The 21960-nt window shown below is 45.3% G+C and overlaps 1 protein-coding gene across 1 annotated transcript in view; it reads right to left on the reverse strand.

The window, feature by feature from the left end:
* Nucleotides 1-256: 256 nt before the first annotated feature.
* The window catches only part of FGFRL1 (fibroblast growth factor receptor like 1), a 169825-nt gene continuing 148121 nt past the window's right edge, over nucleotides 257-21960 (reverse strand). The window contains exons 4-7 of the mRNA XM_036382915.2: nucleotides 16012-16092; nucleotides 11041-11325; nucleotides 8268-8621; nucleotides 257-5039 (exon numbers count right to left, since the gene is read on the reverse strand). Of these exons, the coding sequence (XP_036238808.1) occupies nucleotides 4627-5039; nucleotides 8268-8621; nucleotides 11041-11325; nucleotides 16012-16092 (1133 nt within the window). The 3' untranslated portion in view covers nucleotides 257-4626. The remainder of the gene's footprint in view (nucleotides 5040-8267; nucleotides 8622-11040; nucleotides 11326-16011; nucleotides 16093-21960) is intronic.

Raw genomic sequence — 21960 nt, forward strand, 5'->3', positions numbered from 1 at the left:
TCCTAGTGCAGTTATAGCATTTGGCTCTAGAGGTAAACACATTAAAATTGCCCTTTTCCACTAAAACCCAGAAATCTTTCCCAAATAATAAAAAAAAAATGCCTCTGGCTTGATTCACAGAACCCACACAAAATATCAGACCAAGCTGTGGCACACAGGTAACTTTACAATTCTGTTTGCCCTGCCAGCACACACTCCTGATGTGTGCTAACACACACACACAGCCACACTCCCCTTCAAAACACAGAACTCTTAAAACATATTAACACAATTCCAGGCTTTTATTCCTTTTTTTCTGCAACTTTTATTACAAAGCCACAGACACACTGTGCCATTCTGTCTCCTTTGATGTGTTCAGTTATTGTATTTGTCACCAAATGAAAACCACAGAACACTTTTTATCTTCAATGTCTGATAAGTTTCCAGTTTGAAAGGGGCTGACCACAGAAAGATTGTCCATACAAAGTTTAAAAATGCACAAACCGGTAGGTAAAGCAATGTTTGATCTGTAAGGCAAATAAAATTAACAAAGATAGTGAGTTTTAAGCCTAAAATTCCTTTGATCTTTGAAGCTTCATGGTTTTAAAAGTACAACTGCCTTCTGTATCACAGCCTGGTATGTACATCTATATGCCTATATGCATACAAAGACAGAATATGAAAAATCTCCTGTGTTCAACATAGGGTCAGTTACCACAAACAAGACAATGGTTTTCTTTGAACACCCTCTGTTTAGGAATGAAGATGCATCCAAATCTTTTCCCACTGAATAAAATACATATTCACACACAAGTGTGACCTGGTTGAATTGATTTAAACTATGGAAGACTTTGCAATATATGCAAGGCACAATCAAGCCCTAAAATTCAATGGCATGTGGTAGGGCTTGGGACAGAGTGACTCAGAAAAGGTCTTAGAGGTACCTTGTGAAGGAAAAATAATTCCTCAAAAATGTGAAATCCACCCAGGCACAGCAAGCCAGTGCAAGGCCCAGACAAAAAACACAGCTCCTCCTAAACAGGGCATGTGATGGTATTTCCCTGGGGGGAAATCTCACACCATTTCTGGTGGTCAGGATGGAGCAGATAGCCAAGGCAGGATCAAAAATCCATGCTTTCTGCAAATCAAGACCTCTATAGCATCTCTCATGGTGCACCCAAAACCAGAGCTGCATTCCCAGTGCCACAGTCGAGAGCTGCAGCTGCCCTAGGCTGATGCATTGCCCACACAGGGTAGTTTAATGCAACATTTGCCTTTGGAGAGCTCTGTCAGCAGCACTAGAGATTTATCTTTGCAGGGCAGGAAGAAGCCACTCCTTCCACTTGAGCCATCTGACCAAATGCGAAGTTTTTGCCTGCGTGATGCAGCACTACGGAGCTGGGTCACTAAGGGCAGGTGGAGAGTGCTACACAGAGCCTGGAATTCTGCGCTGCATGGGAAATGCAGGAGTGCTGCTCTTAACCCACCAAACCCTCTCTGAGGCTCAGGGACAGAGCTGCCATTTGAACTGGCGCCATTAGAAAAACTCTCAGGGTTTGCTTGGGGCTGAACCCCACAAGCCCAGTGCTCACCTCTGGGGCTGGTGTTGGTGCTGCCCACAGAGCATGGGTCAGAAGTGTCTCCTTGCTACAACACTGGCCCAGAGAGCAGAGAAGGACCATGGGCCTACAGGGGAATCCTGCCCTTTGCCATGCCCCCAGTGCTGCTGGAACGTGCAGGACTTTGGGACACACCATGGTGTAATAAGTAGCTTCCTATGGGCACAAGATATGAGATCTAGGTTTTAGTATCTCTCATGGAAACATACACTTACTGTCTTCTTGAAATAAAAGGCAATGCCCTTAGTGTATAGAGGCTTTTTTATTTATTTTTTAAAATTAAATGACTCAGTATACTTCAGCCATTAAGAACTCCTGCCTAAATCATGCCTAATATCCATGTCTTATACCAGTGCTCACACTTAAGCTCCTCTCAAGCTCCCTCTAAAGCTGAGAGGATGCATATAAAGATATCCTTAATCTGAATTTTAGGGATTTAATAAATTTGCTTTGAACCCTCCTGCTGAAAAATATAGTTATCAATGGGTTGCTTTATTACAACCTCTACAAGAGGACCATCATGAGGGATGGTCTTCCTCTAGGGCTTATTACATGGATAACCTCCTCCTAAGGCAAGAAAGGGACTTTTTGGAGCAGAATGTATTGGTGAAGAAAGCAGGAGCTGATTCAGTGTTTCACTGAATCAGGGCCCCATCTCAGCACCACGGCTGAGCAAACAGGGAACTGTTTGGTTTGATGGTGATTCAAACAAACCACCAGAAAAAAATCACCGCGGGTCAACACAGAGCAAACACCTCCACAAATGTTCAGAGAAAAGCAAAGCCTAAAGCACAGCTTTGTTTCAGATTAAATAAAGTGTTTCACTTTTAAAGGGAGCAGCTGGTTTGGTGAGGATCTCTTTCATGGAACAGGCTTGAGAAGGAAGTGATTCCAAACTTAAAAACTAGCATGTTTCAAATTTTCTTCTTCTTTTTTTTTTTTTTAAACCATCAAACTCTAAATGAAAATAAGAGAAACACTTGCATCATTGCTGAACCTGCCTTCTCCAAAGACAATGTTGGCTCCTGAAGAGCTGGCTGCCTCTCTGTGGTGTGCAGCAGAAGGAAGGTTCAAGCCCCACTGAAGGGGAGCAGCTCCTGTGTTCTCTCACTGTGCCCAGCTCACCCTCCACTGGCTCTTAAAGCAGCTGCAGCTACAAATTAAGTGTTTCACCTCCATTTCATGATTTCCCCTTCCAAGCACCCTGAGGCCAAAGTTCCTTTTACAGCCTCACAAATTATTATGCTTTGATTTACAAAATTTTATTTAAAAAAACCCAAACCAACAAACCACTGCAGGTCTGGGCTTAAAAAACTAATGAATCATCCTCCCCACACCCCCCAGAAATGCATAGTGAAACAGCTTTCCCTGTGAGAGAAGAACTCTGCTGCTGAAGATAGCTGGGGCCCATGAGGAGTGATCTGGGCACTGCAGACCCTCACAGTCAGAACACAGACAGTGGAAAAGGTCAGTTTCTGATGGACAGGATGGCACCAGCAGCACCTGAGGTGACAGGAGATGACACCTGGCTAGTGTGAAAAGGCATAGAGACAGGTGGCCTCCAGGTTAGGAGAAGCACAGTTGGTCACAAGCTACATCAAGTGTGTTCTGAGCATGGCATCTACAGAACCTGAAAAAAAAACCTCTTTATTTTCTTTGATCAAAAATACATATAGAAATGCCTGTTTTGAGGAAAATATCATACATTTTTTTTCTTGTTTAACAAAATAAATTAAATATACATGACTTCTGTTTAAACTCTATATAGAATTACAAAGGTTTTATATTTTGCAATTGGATTCATTCCCAGTCCATATAAGTATTTAATATGGTCCTTATTTATTTTCTCTTCTTTCTGTTTTTACTGTTGTTTGAACTGCAATGCTTTATCACTTACGAAGTGATATCTGAGGGGAGGGGACAACCACACACAACCTAGGTGGATATTTCTCAAATGCAATTTTTTCCTACAAGATTATTTCACTCTCTTTGCTTCTTACTATTTTTTCTAATGCTCTCATGTATTTTGCATTGATGCAGAAAATCCAGTAGCTTGTCACTCTAAGCCATCAGAGAAGGACAGTGTGTTTTGCTTTCTTCACCATCAGCAGTTCAATTATTATTATTAATTATTATTATTTCTTAAATATAAATATAAAGGTGTTCTGTACAATGTTCCTTTTTCCTTCTTTCCTTTTTCCTGGCAGTGGCACTGAGTCCTAGGACCAGAGGAGTGGAGCTGATCTGGAGAACATCCCATGGGAAATAAGATGCCTTCACCTTGCAGAAACTGAACCAACCAGCTTGCTTAGCTGATTGTGCTGACCACGACTGAGAAGCACGTGGCATTTCACCTTGTGAACAGAAATTGGTTTATTCAGACCCTCTTGTGTTATTTTATTTCCCTGGAAGAGATGACTGGGTTATGTCTCCTGGTGCTTTGGCACTTAACCTCAGGTATGTCAGAGCTTGAGTCACTCAGAGCAGGAGAGGCCTGGGGGCTTCCCACCAAAACAAGTGATGCCCAGCAGGCATCCAGGCCCAGCCAGGAAAGCACCACACACACCTCTTGCTCTACCTGCTCCCTTCAGTAACACAAGGAAGGAGCTGGTGGTTCACATCCCTGTGTCCCATCTCACTTGTTGCCACTTTGATTAAAATATCCAGGAAGGCTCTGCTGCTGGAGACAGCTGCCTCTCTGCTGTGAATTGGAGTTCCTTCATTATTCCTCAGCTACATCCTGATTGCAATAATTAAAAAAAAAATCTCTTTTCTCTCTGTGTCTTTCTCTATTATATATATATATTTATATAGATAGATATAGATATATACACATATATATATACACACATACACACACGCATATACAATTATATATATATGTATATATATATATTTAAAATTACATATATAACCTTTTCTGTCTGCTTTGCCTGTTGTTGGCAGTGCTGAGCTGACTTGGAGCAGTCTCTGCTGAGGTACCACGAGGAGAAAAGCCCAAAGGAGCCACTGTCCACGGGGCCAGCCCTCAGCACTGGTACTGGATGTGCTGGTGCTGGTGCACTTTGCCCTCCACGTGCGAGTGGGTGTGGGTGTGGATGTCCGTGTAAATCTTTGGGTACATTTTGGAGGCCATGGCAGGGGCCAGGCCAGGCCCCTGGGACAGTAAATGCTGCTGCTGGGCCACGTACTCCTCGTAGTTGATGGAGGAGATGCAGTCCTTGTCGGGGAGCTGGGGCACGCAGGCGCGGTCGCGGGGCGGCGGGCGGTGCGCGGGGGCGGCGGTGGCCGGGGGCGAGCACGGCTTCTTCTTGGACTGGCACAGCCACAGCAGGATGGTCCCAAAGATGAAGACAGCCCCGGCTGGGATGCCGATGATGACGGGCCAGGGCAGGCTGCTGGCAGAGGAAGGGGGCACAGGTGCGCTGGGAGGCTTGGGATCTGGGCAGGGAGAGACAGAGAGAGTTAATGGAATGCAGGCAGAGTGGGTTCCAAACACGTCACACTCGGGCTGGCTGCTGGACAGACTGTCTGGCAACTCTGCCAGACCAAGGAGCAAGGGAGAAATCAAGCCAGCGCATGATGTTTGGTAACTGCTTTGCTTTTCAGTGCTCCTGGAAGGACAAGCAACTCATTTTCTCTGGTTTAGGGGTCAGGAGGGGAGTCTTTGGGGGATTTTATAACTCTCTTATCCAAGTTTTAATGGATGCACACTAGAGCCAGCCTGAGAGAGTTTCCTAACGCTCTCACTGTGACAGACTGGGCTTTGCTGCCCAGACTGAAGGACACAACACAGGACATGTCAGTAAAATGCCATTGTCACCAGCCCAGGTTGCACAGCGCCACAGCATGCTGCCCACCCACCTCTGCCAGGTGTAGCTCTGCCTGCAAGGGCTTCAGACACTCTCTAGAAATCCTGTCTAGCAATCCTGGAGCTACCCAGCAGTGCTCCACCATGGCAGGGAGAATGAATGTGGGGTTTTGAAGGTGTTGGCTTGACTTTCTTTGTGTGGTTGGGAGGAAGGCTGAAGGATGGGAAAAATGTAGGGGAGCTGGTGGCCCCTCCTTGGTTCCCAAGCCATGGAGAACTAAAAGTTCATTCAGCATTGAAATGTGTCCCCAGCTTCCTACCCCAAATGGGCTCTACCTCCACCAGTCTCTTTAGAGCTGCTGCTGGCTTTTCAAGGGCACTAAATTCAGCTACTGGAGGAGATAAGATGCTTTGGACATAATCTTTCACAACTACCTCCTCCTTTATCTCTCTGCAGTTGGCAGTCAGTGGCTATCCCTGGATAGCCACTCCAGTTTCTCAGCCTGATCTCCTCATTTATAGACCCAAAAGGAGTCCTGGGGTAGGATTCTAGCTGTGAAAATCCTTGTCTAGATAGCTATCAGCTGGAATATCCAATGTCTTGAAACATACCCAGGCACAGAATTCAGCTTGCAGGGAGACACCCAGAAAACTTCCAAAACCACAGGCCATTCTAATCATTCAATATGTTATATTCAAACATCTATCACTTAACTTTCAAGCTAAACTTCTTTAAGACACTAATGTCTTTTTCTCTCCTTGACAAATAATCCTATGGGTAGCTTGAAATGTTAAATATATACCATGTGGTCTCTTTGAAGTTAGGAGGACCTATACTTTGACCTTAATAGATGAAATTTTGATTCACCAACTCTGGAAATTACAGGATAATTTAGGCTAGAAGGCGACTCTGGTCCAGCCCCCTGTTAAAAACATGACATGATCAGAGAGCTGACCCATCAGCTGACCACAGAAAACAGAAGTCTCCATGCTGGTTGGCAGAAATCCTATGCTGGGCTGAAAAGAAAGTGTTTTGATATTCATCCACGTTCCTCAGAGCTGTCAATGTCAAATCTGGTAGATTTACAAGCAAAATGGTCTTTTTAAAGTCATGGCTTTAAAACCACATCTTTGCATCTTAGGGCAAGCTGGGTTCTCCTTCTCCATCACTGCCAATATCAACAGCCCTGCAGGCTCTGCTTCTGGCACGAGGCCTCACTACAGGCCCATTCAAATCCATGGAAAGTCTCCCCCTGATTTCAGTGGGAGCTGGATCAGACTCTCATAGGTCAGAAATTGCCAGAGGCTTTGAGTTATATCCCACCCATGCTGCTTTTTCCTTGGTATTTACAGGCCTTTCAGTAGTTCTAAATCCAAAACGTTTATCAGGGTAGAACTGCACAGTCAGCAGACAAAGGAGCAAATGACCAGGCAAGGATGGTGTGTCTCAAACACAAATGATACAGTCTCAGCTGGATGTGGCCACCAGCTCTGAGGCCTGGGGAGGGAAGGCAGCAGCTGTGTACAGGGGCCCCAGGGGACCATTGGATAAAAATTTAACTAATCAATCATTCTGTTTTTCACACTCATTCATTTCATTTCTTTGTGACCCAGACAGTTTTTATTCTTCCCTCATTTTATGGGCCCGTATCATTGTTTCCTTTTACCAGTAAAAGCAATATAAATAAGGGCAAGAGAAAGGAGGAATTTTAGGGAATGAGGTTGCAAACTGTGCTGTTATTCAGTTCCCCTCTCCCATCCTGCAGCCTATCACTGAAGTGATTTAGTGTCTGCAACTGCAGTATCTTTTCTCAGCTTGCTCCTCTTTCATACAGGAGTAGATAATTCAATTTATGTCACCTGGATGACTGAGAGGGGCCTCAACAATGTCTATAAGTATCAGCAAGGAGGTGTCAGAGCATGGACCAGGCTCTGCTCAGTGATGCTGAGCAATAGGAGACAAAGAAAGGGCAGAAACTGATGCCCAGGAAGTTCTGCCTGAACATGAGGAAGAACTCCTTTACTGTGCAGTGATCGAGTACTGAACAGATTGCTCAGAGAGGTGCGGAGTCTCCCTCACTGGAGATATTCCAGAACCATCCTGACACAATCCTGTGCCACATGTTCTGGATTGACCCTGCTTGAGCAGGGAGGTTGGACCAGATGACCACTGTGGTCCCTTCCAATATGACCCATTCTGTGGTTACTCCCCACAAAGGGAGAAAAGGAAATACCATCAGCAGGATTTCAGCAGGGACTGATTTAAATCAGGGCTGATTTAGCCTCCCATTGATACTTATTAGAACTGGGCTAGCCTAAATCAGCACAGCATCACAGAGAGCCAATGGGAACAGCAGCTGAATGAATAAATACCATGATGTCACAGACATATTTTATGAAAAATCCTTTCATTGGGATCTTTTCTCCTGAGAAACTGAGAGGCCTCAGAAATAAAATGTAAACAATAATTATCTGCTGCTGTGGAATGCAACAGGTGCATCTTTGATCGGTTCCATGTGGTTGTTTTTAATTAATGGCCAATCATAGTCCAGCTGTCTTGGACTCTCTGATCAGTCACAAGATTTTATTATCATTCCATTCTTTTCTATTCCTTGCTAGCCTTCTGATGAAATCCTTTCTTCTAATATTTTAGTATAGTTTTAATATATAATTTTCTTTCAATATAATATATATAATAAAATAATAAGTCAGCCTTCTGGAACATGGAGTCAAGAATCTCATCTCTTCCCTCGTCCTGGGACCCCTGTGAACACCACCACCACATTTGGTGAGCCCCGAGTGAGGAACATTGCCACACCATGGCACAGAAGACTGATAACAGAGGCGGGGAAACTCACCAGGCAGGACTGTGAGAAAAGCACTCCGGAAGCTGTAGCCCATGGTGTTTGCCCCGAGGCAAATGTACATCCCTGCATCCTCCTCCTTGGCTCGAGTAATCATCAGTTTGTTCAGGTAGGAACCATCTGGGCGGGACCAGACCTCCCCCGTGGGCAGCACGACGAACTTCTGCCCCCCGACGTCGATGGTGGAGTTGTACTTGCTCTCCGTGCCGTACTCCACCCTCTTCAGCCACTGGATGACCGGCTTGACGTCGCTGCGCACTTTGCACTGGAAGGACGTGGTGCCACCGTAGTCCACCGTGGTGTTGACGGGGTGAGTCCCTGTCAGGATGGGCTTGGACCTCGTCCTCTCTGCACACAAACACAGGGAGCTCCATGGTCAAAGGGGTTTGCCAGCCTCAGTAACTTGCAGTTGCAGAAACATGGGGGAAAGGTGTAGGAGGAAGGATGCAAAATCATAGTCTAGTCCAACTCCCTGCCCCAAGGCAGGCTGAGATTTCTGCAAACTTCTGATATACATTTTGCCAGCCTCTTGCCAAAGCCTCCAATGGTAGATGTTCTCCAAACAACTCCTCCATTGTCTGAGGCTTTAGCAAGTCTGTTCTCATGCTCAACCTGAATCTTCCTGTTTATAACAAAGAAGTTGCTTTTCTACCTGCATCAGACCTGGAGAAAAGGATGGTTTCCCTCTGAGCCCTCATATTTTGGAAGAGCTTCACAAGACCATCCTTTCCAGCATGATTGTAAGTCTAAGGTTGTGTCAACACCACATAAAGTGAAAGGAAAAATGTACGCCTCCTTCTGAGGAATGTTTGGATCTTTTTTAGTGTTAGGATCAGATAAATCAGTCGCAGTTTCCAGACAAGGAGGAAATGCAAACCTCTATCCTAGGCACAGGAGAAATTATGGTATCACAGTGGGTGGTAACTGCTGGTAATCATCAACTCCTTTTGATGGCAAACACTGTTGGATTGAGCATGTAACAAAACAGCTCCCACCAGCAGTGGCTTTGGAGTGAAAGGAAGAAACAATGGACCCTCTTTCAAAAACACGGGATACTTTCAATATTGAGGGCTCTAAAGATGTGCTTAGGAAACAAAAATACCACAGTAGTCTCTGTAGGCTTTGCCTTTGGACTGTGAGCAACAATCACAGCCGGGGAGACTGAGACTCAGATAAGCAGGACTTAGGAGTGGAGGCTCAGGGGAGGGGAAAGAAAGGAGGAAATTGAATAAAACCTGTAATGCTCCACAGAATGATGTTAAAAATAGAAAGATGTCTGAAAACTGCTTAATGCCCTTATCTCCTTGACTCTGGTTCCAGCTTTGGTTACTGTTTTCACTCCTAGCCAGAAAAAGCTAATGAAAACAAAGGTTACATACATCTTTAAGTTGATAAAAACCAAGATAAACAGGGACACAGAAAGGGGTTTGTTCCTGGTGCTGTCTGGTTTTGATGAAGTGAAAATGCCACAGCTGCCATTAGGATGGGGCTTGATTCATTTCCCTGCCTCTGCTCCTGGTTTTAGTGTAAACACATGTTTTTACTGTCTCCACACAGCTGCATCTTTATCAATCCCAGATGTCCAGCAGGTTTGTGCCTTCAGAGCCCAACAGAGCTTCCCACATGTGCTTTTAATTCCTGTGATTCTAGGGAAAGGACTTATCAGAGAACAGATCTTTACCTTTAGGAACAATCTTTCACACTGGGATAAACTTTCTCATGCTAAAATGTATGCACAGACAAACAACATGATTTCCAAGTGGCTGGAAACAGCCCTCCGTGCCCCTGCTCCTCATTATTGAAGGCTATTCAATCTTCCCTCCACTCAGCTCATCTTCTCTTTCTTGAGTTGGCTACTCTGTAATCATTTCCATGACAACTTATGATGATGTCATAGGCAGAGCACAATGATTTAAGAATAAGAGCTCTTCTCTGGTAAACTTAGGAAGGATTTGAGTATAATTATCCTCAGCAATAACAGGGGAAACAGAAGATTAGAGAGCAAGATTCAGAATAGCTAGATAGTAAGAAGAGCAATTTACCTCACCACAATGCAGGGTAATCCCCCACAGCTCATCTTCTGAGCATTGAATCTTTAAAGCTATGTAGGCATCTAAAGATACAGACAGGATCCTAGTGGATGTTTTTAAGGTTTGGGTTTTTTTTTTTTTGTAATTAATTTCTACCTGCCTGGACCTTCAGATGGCCAAACCTTTTTTAGAATCTGTCCCTAAAGCCTTGTCTGGCTAGTCACTCTAATAATAAGATTTCTTGTTTTTGAAGTTTCCCTTTGGAAACTTCTCAACTGAATTTAAAATTGACTGGTTTCCCCCATTCTGATATACTAATCTGGGCTATCCTAGATATTTCCCTCCCTCCCCCATGGTACTTGAAAGGACTTTCTCTGTTAGTTCTCTGTCTGTCCTTGAATTGATTCTCTTGTGGAAGACTAAACTGGGCATGACTTTCACCATGCAGGTGCCTGTGGAGATGATTGTTTCCCAAGTACCTCTCCTTATTTCACATCTCCTCAGTTGTCTTCTTGCTACTCTGTCTTGCCCAGGTTTCAGATTCATTCTAGAGTTCCAGCAGTGTTTTTTCTAATGCTTTTAGCACTTCCCCATTTCCATGTCCAGACATCAGTATCTACAAGGAGGTGTCAGAGCGTGGACCAGGCTCTGCTTCCTTGCCTCCCCACGCTGTCTTGACTGAGCCAGTCCCTTTCTCAAAGGCCCCTCTCTGCTCTCCCTCCCAGAGCTGCACTTACGGATCACTTCGACTTTGTACGTGGCGTTGATTTCTCCAACTTTGTTAAACACCCTGCAGGTGTACTTCCCGCTGTCCTCTGGCTTCAGGTTCTTCAGGTTCAACGTCCACTTCTTCTTCTTGTTCTCCCCAATCTCCTGGGGCGTGAGGGGCTTGTTGTCCTTCAGCCAGGTGATGTCAGGCCTGGGGTTGCCGCTGGCCACGCACTTGAGGCGGATGGAGCTGCCGACGGGGCGGGCGATCACTCTGCGTCTCATCTTGGCAGGCTGGGTGAACCTGGGCCGGGCTGCAAAGGCATCAGAATGGACTGAGGTGAGCACAGGGCATGAGCAGAGAAGGAAACTTGTTATGTCTTATGGCCAAATTTGCTTGAGAGGCAGCCCTATACATGCCAGTGTATGCTCTCCCTCATATCAGCTCGAACTGTGTTCCTTAGAAGGGATTCACAACCCATCCAATGCATTTGAACGTCCACTGGACTGCTCTGTCATTAACCTTCTGCATAGCACAGTCCCAGAATTTCTGTGTCTGTAAGGCAATTGCACCAGACCATCTCACAAAATAATACCAAAATCACACTATTGCAGCTGAAGGCAAAATGCAGCCCCATAATCACACTGTAATTGTTACCATATTCCACAAACTCCTTGGCCAAGAACAAAGGAAAAAACTCAGATTCCTGTCACGCTGACCATTTTCTCAATTTTTTGCTTGTCATATGAAGCTTCATTTCCTGAAGATGGTTTGCCTCTTAGTTCTCAGTGGCTTTATAGAGATTTAAGAAGAGTCAGCATCTTTTGCATGCATAGGAAAGTCTCAGAAGTGTGACACACTTTTGTACATTGGTCTGAACTTAAACGTATGCAATTCATTCAGCTCCAATTAACAAAACATTCATGTTGAATGGTCCAGAGAAATGAACAAGGAAATGGAAAGACCCAATAAAACTTTATGAGCTTGTTAATAGAGGATACCCCATGCCAGTCCACCCCAAAACTGGAGAATCTGAAGCAATAGCTGCTGGTGGATAGAAGTGTGGGTCATCTTGTCTTAGCAAAGAAATCACCACTATTTCTTAAAGAAATGCAAGGCCCTCATCTTGCAAAATCTGAAATTCAATGAAGAATTTAAAAGAAATAACAAATTTCTCACAGTTACTTTAACTATGCCAGTCCAGGGGCACTTCTAACTAAACCCATCATAGAACTGCTGAAGTTGGAAAAGACCTCTAAGATTATTGAGTTCAACTATTAATCTAACACTGCCAGCTCCACCACTAAACCATGGCCTTAAGCAGCACATCTACATGCTTTTTAAGCACTTCTAGGGATTCCCTGGCCAGCTACAGGATGGCCTAGTGGAACTTCTTACTTGACAGCCAGCCCTGCTGCCCAGGGCTGAGGGCCAGAAGCTCTGGGATGTGCATTACAGTGCAGCTTTCCTGAATGGAAGAGGCTGCTCTGCAGCTTCCTATCTCCAAGCACTGAGGAATGGCAGCCATTGCTCTCTGAGGTTTCTGAGCATACCCCTTAGCCCTCACCCCCCTGCAGCCTTGGCCAACATCCCTCCCTCTGGAAGAGGACACCCTTTGGCATACCCCTCTCCGCACAGTGCTTTTCCGTAGGGGGAACCATCTGTCTCCACAGCCTTCCCTTGCCCCCCTTGGCTGTCATTTTGGGTCCCAGCCATTTCATGTTATTTCAAACTCCTGCTCAGAAATGCTTTGCTCTCCATGCAGAGGCTTTCATGTGTAATCCAATGAACTGGAGTAACTCCGGCACTGGAAGTCTTTGCCGTGACAGCTGAGCAGCAAGTGTGACATACTAACCCCCTCCACAGGTCCTGGGGCCTGAATTGCTGGGGTCCTTGGGGTCTTTGCTTCAGGAGGCCCCCTCACAGCAGACACAATCTCCCTCCCTGACAATGAGCCCTGTCAGAGCTGCACACTGTGGGCAACGGCATCCCAAATTTTAGTCTGGGCCGAGGGAGATGTGCTGATAAGGGCTGTCACTGTGGAAATTGAGAAAATGTCTGCAAGGCTCATCGAGAGGTCAGGAATCAGCTATGCAATGGGTCTGAACAGTTACTCTGTAATATGGCAGTAATTTTCTCTGAGACCAGGTCTAAGTAGAGGGGAGATCCTCATAGACAGGATTCCTGAGTGGGGACTAACATACCAAAGAGCAAACTGGAGCCAGGACAGTCATACTCCCTCAGCAGATTGAAAAGTCAAGTTAGTGACTCTGAAGTCTCAGAAGGCCTTGCTGGCACCGCTGCTCAGTAAGGGCATTTTAAGACAGAAACCCTTTCCACCCCAAAAAAAGCAGGTCTTTAACATTTCTGGTCTTCCTCCCAGTTTGACTCCCATGAGTCTGTCTGGAGTTCTGCATTCACTCCCTGCACATGGTTGCCCAAATACATACTAAACTACAGGTAAAGCTACACTTTTTTGGATCTTTCAGCCTTTCTTTCTCTTTCTGTTTAAAAAAGGTTAAGTGATTATGCGGTCTCAAAAGCTACTCCAGGCTGTGTGCAATATGCTGAAACCAGATCCCATTTACACAGTCCTGAATGTTTCCTTGACAAAAGCCTGAATTGGACAAGTTTAGAAAAGTCAGTTAACAAAAAAAAGGAGAAAGAGAGAGAGAGAGACATACACATTACAGAGAAAAGAGACCCAGCAAGCACAAAGGAGAAAGAGGAGAAGCAGCACTGTGAGAGACAGGAAGAAAAGGTCTCTTTTGAGTTGATGCTAAATGTCTGTCCCCAAATCTGTTCCATTTACAGAAGTTTTGCTTGTTGGAGTGCCAGCAAAGGCAATTACAAAGTGCCTCTGTGTTATTCACATGCTTGTTCTCCTCCACATCACTTGGCATTTGCTTCATAAACATGAACCACACATTTGTACAGTATAAATTATGTCCCACTCAAGAGCAAGGGAAAACACAAGTGGATGGGGACAAAGAGACAGTGTTGTGTATGGGTTCCTGGCTGAAATGCTCTTTACCATGAAGATTTATTCAAAGCTAATGAAAATTAAATGCAGCACAAAGACCTGTGAAGCAATTCAGTGGTGTCCTCTCCCTGTGGGACACCTTGAGAGGCATGGATCAGTCCCTGAGGCTCCTGTCAGAGACTGCTCACACAAAGTGGGGTGATTATCTGAAAAATGTTGTCTGCAGTGATGCACCACCATTACCCCCATGTAGTGACAGTCACTACCACTTCAGCTTTCATGATAATTACAAAAAAAGTGTCACAATATGACTATGGATTGAAATATATTTCAAACCTTCTGGTTAAGAGCTCAGTCAGTTGTGGGAAGACATGGATGAAGGTCTCTATCTTTCCCCACATCAGTCCCCTGCTCTCCCCAGAGATACCACTCTATGATGGTAGATGGAAAGAAAAGTGGAGCTTTTTTTCCACCATGCTTCTCCTCTCACACTTCTCCAAGGGCCCTGTGACAACACCAACTGCTTCTTCACCCATCATCCTCCAGAGACCTGCAGACACACATTGACCCTCCCTGCACACCAGCTCACACCAGCAATTGACTGGTGAGCAGTGCTGGATGGAAAGGGCTTAGGTGGGTGCATGGCTGGCCCCAGGCATTTCTCTGCCTGGGGAGAGGAAAGGAGACAGGAAGGATGAAAAGAAGAAAAAGCAGAAATTCAGGAACATTCTGCAGCACAACAGACTGGGCCAAGGCAGCACAGAGTAAGACACAATCTGACATGAGATTGTCAATGCCTAATAATTTTAGTAGGGCTCACATCTTTCCTTCATAATATTATTGTTCTATTGTTGTATTGATCCATCATCCAGCAGCTGTACCAGGAGCACAATGGCAATGGAAAGTGAGAGATGGCAGCTGATGAACCCTCCCGAAGTACTCCTGACCTGTAGTTTATCTAAGACACCCTTCCTCTAGCTCTGAAATGTCTTCATCCCTCTCCAGAATGAGTGAAGGTTACCTTGCTCTCCCCAAGCAAGCTCAGCCTGAGATAAATAAATTCAAGTGTAGCCTGGACTTCACCACAGCACACCACATATCCCTGGTTTGCCAGCTGCTGAAGAAAACTGGCCTCAGTTTAAGTGGTGGGGACTCACACAGCAAAAGCCTGTCAGGTTCCACCCCTACCGCTACTGTGAGGTTCTACCTGGGCACAAATGTGGTACAAAGCCATCTCTGTGTTATAAAGTTAAAGAGAGGGATGCATCCACTGCACAAGCAAAATGAAATGCTGTGCTTCCTCCACTGAGCTCATAAACTCACATCACACTCCTGTCAGGAATGGCCAAAAGCTGTTTGGCATCAGCCTGACAACTTATTGTCCTTCAAGGAGTGCTTGGACCAAACTGGGCCTGCAAGTTTTGCAGTGATTCAGAGCCTGTTCTGAGTGAGATTTTAGCAGTTCCCCAAAGCTCTGCAACAGCTACAAAATCTTATGCCTGAACAGTCCATGGCTTGGAGAAGCTCAGGCAGGTGTCTGAAAGAGAGGGTGATCTTAACAAATACTCATCTTGGCTTAGTGCTAATTCTCCTGAAGTGAAGTCAGACCTCCCATTTGCCCTCACTGGGAGCAACGTTATGTTGGCACTGAAAACTTTTGGAAATACTGCTGTAAAAGTCAATATGCTTTTTATAGGGAGTCTATGAAAGCTGTAAAAGCTGCACATGCAAAAGAAAAGTCGCTGCCCAGAAAAACAAATACAAGGGAGAACCATGCTGGGGTAAATGGCAGGGGGCCCTAGGGCCGACCACAGGCAGCATTTTGCAGGACCCTTGGATGGGATCCATTCACACCAACACATTCAGCTGACACTCTGTTTAATATTTGACCATATGTAGGGAGAACTCACTCCAGTTGCTCTGCCTTTCCTCTCCTTCAGCAGCTGAGAAATGTGCCACTTGAACAGCACTGAACCAAGGTCTGAGGAAAACCACAAAACACACACTGCTCCTTACCCCACTGCTTCCCAGAATGGTCTTCATATTCTCCATTGGAGCCTTCAGGCACCTGGCTGTCCTTTCCTGAGCTGGCATCATCTGTGCAGGAAAGGAAAGAGAAGATGTTAAGAAGGTCTCCTGCAGTACAGCAAGATGACAACAGGAGTTTGCAGTTCCTGCTGGAGACACCATGCAGCTGAAGCAAACTCAACATTCAGTAGGCACCCACATCCTGGCACCTACAGCCTGGCCAGTTTAATGAACAATTTAGCTTTCTGCTTTATGGGCTTTTCAGCAGGCCACCAAATCAATGGGAGTTTAATCAATGTTGCCATTGATAGCTGACCAAAGCCCCTCTGTCTATATTTACAGGTTGCTGTTCCCAAGGAGGAGCTGATCTGTGGTACCATCCATGCAAATAACGGCATAAATCAAAATTAAAGATAATTAAACCTAGGAAGTGGGGGAAAGACTTATGTGATCAGTCATAGAGAGCATAAGCAGTGTGATTGTGGCTACTAATTCACCCTTCAGCTTCCAGACAAAATCAGAAAAGCAAGCAGGTCTGGGGCCAAATGAGCTCTCAAGGGATACTGAATGCAAATTTATGGCTGGCAAAAACAATATTGATTTGAAAAGTTGCTTGTGAGAATTTCTTTTTAATGAAGACCACCCATCCACCTGTATCAACATACCACTTTGTCCCTCATCACTCTTGTTGTCTGTATCACTACCACATAGCAGCACCAAAACCTCAGCTCTGCCCTGCAGAAATAGAAATCCCTACAAGGTGAAACCCCCATCTCTCCAGCAGCCCCACCTCAAATTGTCACAGTGATGTGGCCACCTGTGAGCTCTCCAGGAGGGCCAAGGGGGCAGGAGAGTGCCCTGAGCCTCCTTCTACAGCCTGGGTGATACTGGTGGCCTCACACATCTGCAGCACCCAGATGTGAAAGTTTTTCCTCCTCCAGCTTGACCTCTACTGTACTGATTTTCAGAGACAGATCAAGTGAAGTCTGGGAAAAAGTTTGCCTCAATGAGGCATACAATGGTGTAAAAACCCCAAACAAATGAAGAGAAGTGGAAATATCTAATTTAAGGAAGGAATCCCTCCAAATGCCCAACTCCTGAAACTCATAAGAAAAGGGTCTTGCGAGCAGAAGACAGGATAATTATTTCTGTAATCTCTGCAACAGAGAGGAAAAACTGATCTCAACTTATATATAAGCATGCTTCCTCCAAAAGGTACAAATAGTAAAGCTTCTCTTTACAGTTCTTTTACAAGTTGGATTGTGCTTAAGGCAGTATTTAGTGTGTAAATTTGTACGCAGTCTTTGAGAGAGAAGAATGTGTCTTTAACCTATCCTCACCCCAGGTTCTGCTATTTTGGAAAATCATCCCATCTCTTCAGAACAGGGCATTTTATGCCAACAGATGCTCTGCTCTCGTTAGCCCTGTCCCTGAAGCAGAGAGGCTGCAATGCTACATAACTTTGTCCCCCCTTGACCCTGAGAGATTTTTCTCTTCTCCTTTTGGCTACTTCAGTGCAGTTTCTCCTGGAAATGTACACGTACAGCTATGTACAGCTGTCAGTTTGAGGGCAAAAGAAAACTTTGTGAGCAGCAGTGCTGTGCTCAAACCTCAGCAGCTCCTCCAGCTGACTGCCCCATCCCACCTCCTGCCACCCTCTGTTGGACACCTCGAGCCTTTCCTGGGTGCCCCAGCCAGCTCCCAGCCCAAACCATGGGCCCACTCAGGAAACACCAAGTCTCACACAGAGCCTGAGTGCCAGTGCTCTGCCTGCAGCCTGCGTTACAGGGGACTGCCAGTGCCTCCTGAGCTGCGCTTTGCAAGTTTATTTTTACAGCCTTGGCAAACCAAATGCAGGGAATACAAAAATACACATTATACATGATGGTTTGCATATGATGTTGTCTCCTTTCAGTCAAAATACCAAATTGACTATCTCCTGGCACTTGTGCAGTTTTATCCATAAATATCCATAGTGTCACAAATGAGCTCTTGGATGCTGTCTGACAAGAGAACATAGTAAATCCCTCAGCACATTTAGAAAAATGTGTTGTAATGAAGAGGAAAAACTGTGGCCAGAGTTGGGGGATTCCTGTCCATTGTTAACTGCTGAATATCATGGAAGTGGTTATGAGATTTAAGTGGCAATGTTCTGTCAATTATGCCTTAATCCTGATGAGTCTGATGTACACAGAGCAGGGTATCTCCCTTGCCCGCTGCCTCATGTTACAGAAAGTCAGCCCCTGTGCCCTCCTCCTGCCAACACACAGCCACTGAGTGTGGACTCCACGCCTCTTGACTTGCTGCCAAGCTTTTGATGTGAGGAAAAATGCTCTGAATCTGTTTGATCCTTTGAAGATGCATCCTCAGTTGTTATCCTGACAAATTGCAAACCTCTGGAGTCACCTACCAAACCCAGAAAAAAATAACTTGGGGAAAGAGGTCAGGCTAACTTATGCCACCATGCTGAGCTGATGGAATAGATGGTTTGGTGGAGGAGCAAGACTGAAATTAATAACTGTGTGCATTTAGGCACATTGGTTTAGCTACACTGGAACTTGCTTCACATGTGTTGGGAACATGGTAACATTAACAACAATAGCAGAAGTCTTGAGGTGGGGAAATGCCATAAACATGGAAACTTGTAGAGCAAAACTGCTCCTTGCCATCCCCAGAGCTGCTCATGGGGTGAGGGATGTTACAGCAGACCCTTCCAGCTGCAATGTGCAGTGAACTGGGCTCCTACCTTCCTTGTATCTGAGCAAACTCACACTCGACAGCAGTACCAAAGAGAGCTGATTCATGACAGCCAGAAACTGGATGGAGCTTATTTGGGGAAGATTCCCTGAAGCCCCTGAGTCTCCAGTTGAACTTAAAAAGTATGAGTGAGGCAGTAGAGTAGCAGAGATATAATGATAAAGTGCTAATCTGTGATGTGAGTGACACAGGGTCAGGTAGAGGGATTTGAATCTCCGAACCTGCATTTTGGGTGAGTCTTAAGCTCTGATCTGTGGCTGCAAAGCACAAAAAAGAGCAGTTTTCTTACCTGGGGAGAGAGAAAACTCAGGAATACCCTGAGGATGGAAGGCCCCTGTCTAATTCAGACATTATCAATATTTAACTTCCACCTGCCTCAACCAAAGTCAGTTCTGTGGCTGCATGGAGTTTGTTTCTCCCTGCTTTGAAGAACTTTCTTATTTTCTCAATTTTAATATCAAGAGGTTTTCAAGGGTAGAGAAACACTTCTGTGGTATTTTACAAGGGTCTGTGATGCTGAAAGCAAAGCTAAATTTCCTGGAAGTTCAGAGGCATCTGGTTCAGCCCAAACCTGCAGTCTGAAGCCTGGTTAATAATGTCAGATCTGAGGACAGTGCTGTTTGCATTTCACTGCAACTGTCACAAACACAACTGGCCTGGCAGTATTCTTCTCAGACAGAGAGAGGACGTGGAGAAAGAAGCCACATCCAGCTATACAGGAGCAGCATACAAAATGGTGAGTTAGTAGCAGAGATCATGAGTCTTAGCTATATTCAAGAAATGACCTAATAATCCGATTGCTTATTCATGCTCTTGTCAGCTCCCCACAGAGGTGGGCAGCTCAGGGTGATGAGTACATACAGAAAAATCAGCCTGCAGTCAAAGGGCAGCAGGGACCAGCTATGCAGCACTGCCAAATTTGCTGCCAGCAGATTACCATGAGAGGCAGTGCTAAGAAGGATGAACTGCTGAAGTATCCTACAAGCTCCCTTTTCTGTGACCTATATTGGAAGGTCATCCTGCACTGGACTTCTTGGACAGTATCACACGCTAAGGATAGCAGCCAGTTGGAATATGAAGTGGAAAACCTGCCCTGAAAAGCAATCACTGACTAATTTTATGTCACGAGTATCTGATGCTAAGAAAACATACACATGATTTAGGTGTCCTTAATGTACAATTTGGCTCCATGGTGTTACAGAGCATGCTGGCTGGTCAAGAAACCTGAAGGGCAAGGCTCCAATATCGTGTCAGGTGACAGACTTGGAGACATGGGACAAACTCGTGTAGGCCCTTCCCCTCCAAAAATTGCACATGGCCATGCAAAGCAGGGCCAGGACGGATAGAGGCATCAGCCCACTCTTCAGGAATGTCACCCCAGTGGCATCATCCTCAGCTGTTCTCCAGCCATTGCCTCTCCCTTGCCTCAGGATCTCATTCCAAGCTGGCTTTTAGGTCTGAGATGCCACAGGGTGCTGGGGAAGAGCGGGGTGTCCCAAAGCAGGCTGGATTTCTGCAGAAAAGGGATTTCTGTATGTAACTCCATCAACTGACAAAGCCCACTGAGGAGCCTATGGGTCAAAGACTGCCACATCAGTGGGATATGGTTACTGTTTATTACCATGGCAGAATTGCTCCATTCCCTCTTAAAAGTTAAAGCACATGGAAAATTCTGCATAACAATCCAGCTCTGAGAGCAACTGATGAGAAATATTTAGATTGTTACTGAGTCAGGATCAAATTTTATTTACCCACAGGCTGTCCATGAAGGCTACATGTTTTAGCCAAAAGGGTATGACTGGTTTTCAGGCCAATATCATGTGCTGAGCTTCCAACCACAAGTCAAAACAACAGCCCAATTTTTGAAGCAAAAATCTAGCCATCATATTTCCCCATGATTCACAAAGTTGCTTCAATTTGTTATAATGCAAGGCCCGTCCCTGCTCTGACTTGATGGGACCAGCTTTGGAGCCTTTGATGTCAGAGGCCTTGAAAGCCCCATTTCACAGATGAGCCAGCTTTGCATAAATAAACAAAGTGACCTCTGAACTGGAGCCTGAGACCTGAGCACACTTCAAAGCCCCGGGGGAGGCGCTGGGGGGGCAGTGGGGAATGAAGCGATCAGCATCCATCATTAGGGCAGCCCCCACTCCACACCGCTGCTGAACAAGGGGTGTAAACAAAAGGAGGGAGGCAAGTGGGGAGGGAGTGAAATGAGGGGGAAAGTGATGTAATCCAGTCAGGCTTGAACAATTATAATGAGGCCTTCTCCTTCTCCCATGGATGAATGAAAGAAATCTCTCTGAACGCCGGCTGTACGAGCTGACTCTCGCGTTTACCCAGACACATCATATCTGCTCCCCAATGCCCTTCACTGCTCCAGAATTCTAGGGAGTGACCAAACTCAGGTTGCTTGTGGGAGGTGGACCTTGGGCTTTTCTAGGAGTTATATCAGAATCTGTTCTGTTGAGCCTAACCAGGAAAACTTAGACCATAAACTTCGAACAGGGAAAGACTGGACTTATTTTTCAGCAGCCTTGAAGGTGCAGTAGATGGTGGACAAACACACCCAAAAGCAAGTGCACTCTTAAAAAGTAGGTCTCTGCAGTTTATCTCAGATGCATTTACATTTTCCTGTCACACTTGCTCGAATTTCAAGGGAAACACAAGGCAGAGATCTCTCTGTACTTTGTTTTAGGGAGTCTTCTGCTATCCCAACTGATTTATCTGATGCCCAGGTGAATGGTCCATGAGGTACCTGTGTAGGAAGGCAGCAACAACTTTGTCTCTGGGATATTACAGGGACTAAGGTGCTTGCTGTCCCCAGATCTCCTTAATGTGGGGACTTTAATTAACACTCCAGGTTTCATTAGAATTTCAGTTAATTTCAGAATTAACCCTCACCAGCCAGGGAAAAACAGCCCAACCTACTGGTTAGCACAAACACCATCTGAGAGCTACCCCTGCCAGCTGACAGGGTTTTATTGCTCATCTTGTGACATTTGGGATGTTTCTGGAGGACCTTGAATACGATCTTGCCCTTGAAGTCACTACTTTAAAACACAGGGGTTTTTTTTGTTACTGAATAACAACTCTAACACCTGTGATTCTGAAGAATCAAGACTCGAATCTTGGGTAAAGAGGAGCAAAACACTAATTTTTGAGTTCTTGTGATTTTTC

Source organism: Molothrus ater, chromosome 4 (genome assembly GCF_012460135.2).
Source record: "Molothrus ater isolate BHLD 08-10-18 breed brown headed cowbird chromosome 4, BPBGC_Mater_1.1, whole genome shotgun sequence".
NCBI classification, from domain to species: domain Eukaryota; kingdom Metazoa; phylum Chordata; class Aves; order Passeriformes; family Icteridae; genus Molothrus; species Molothrus ater.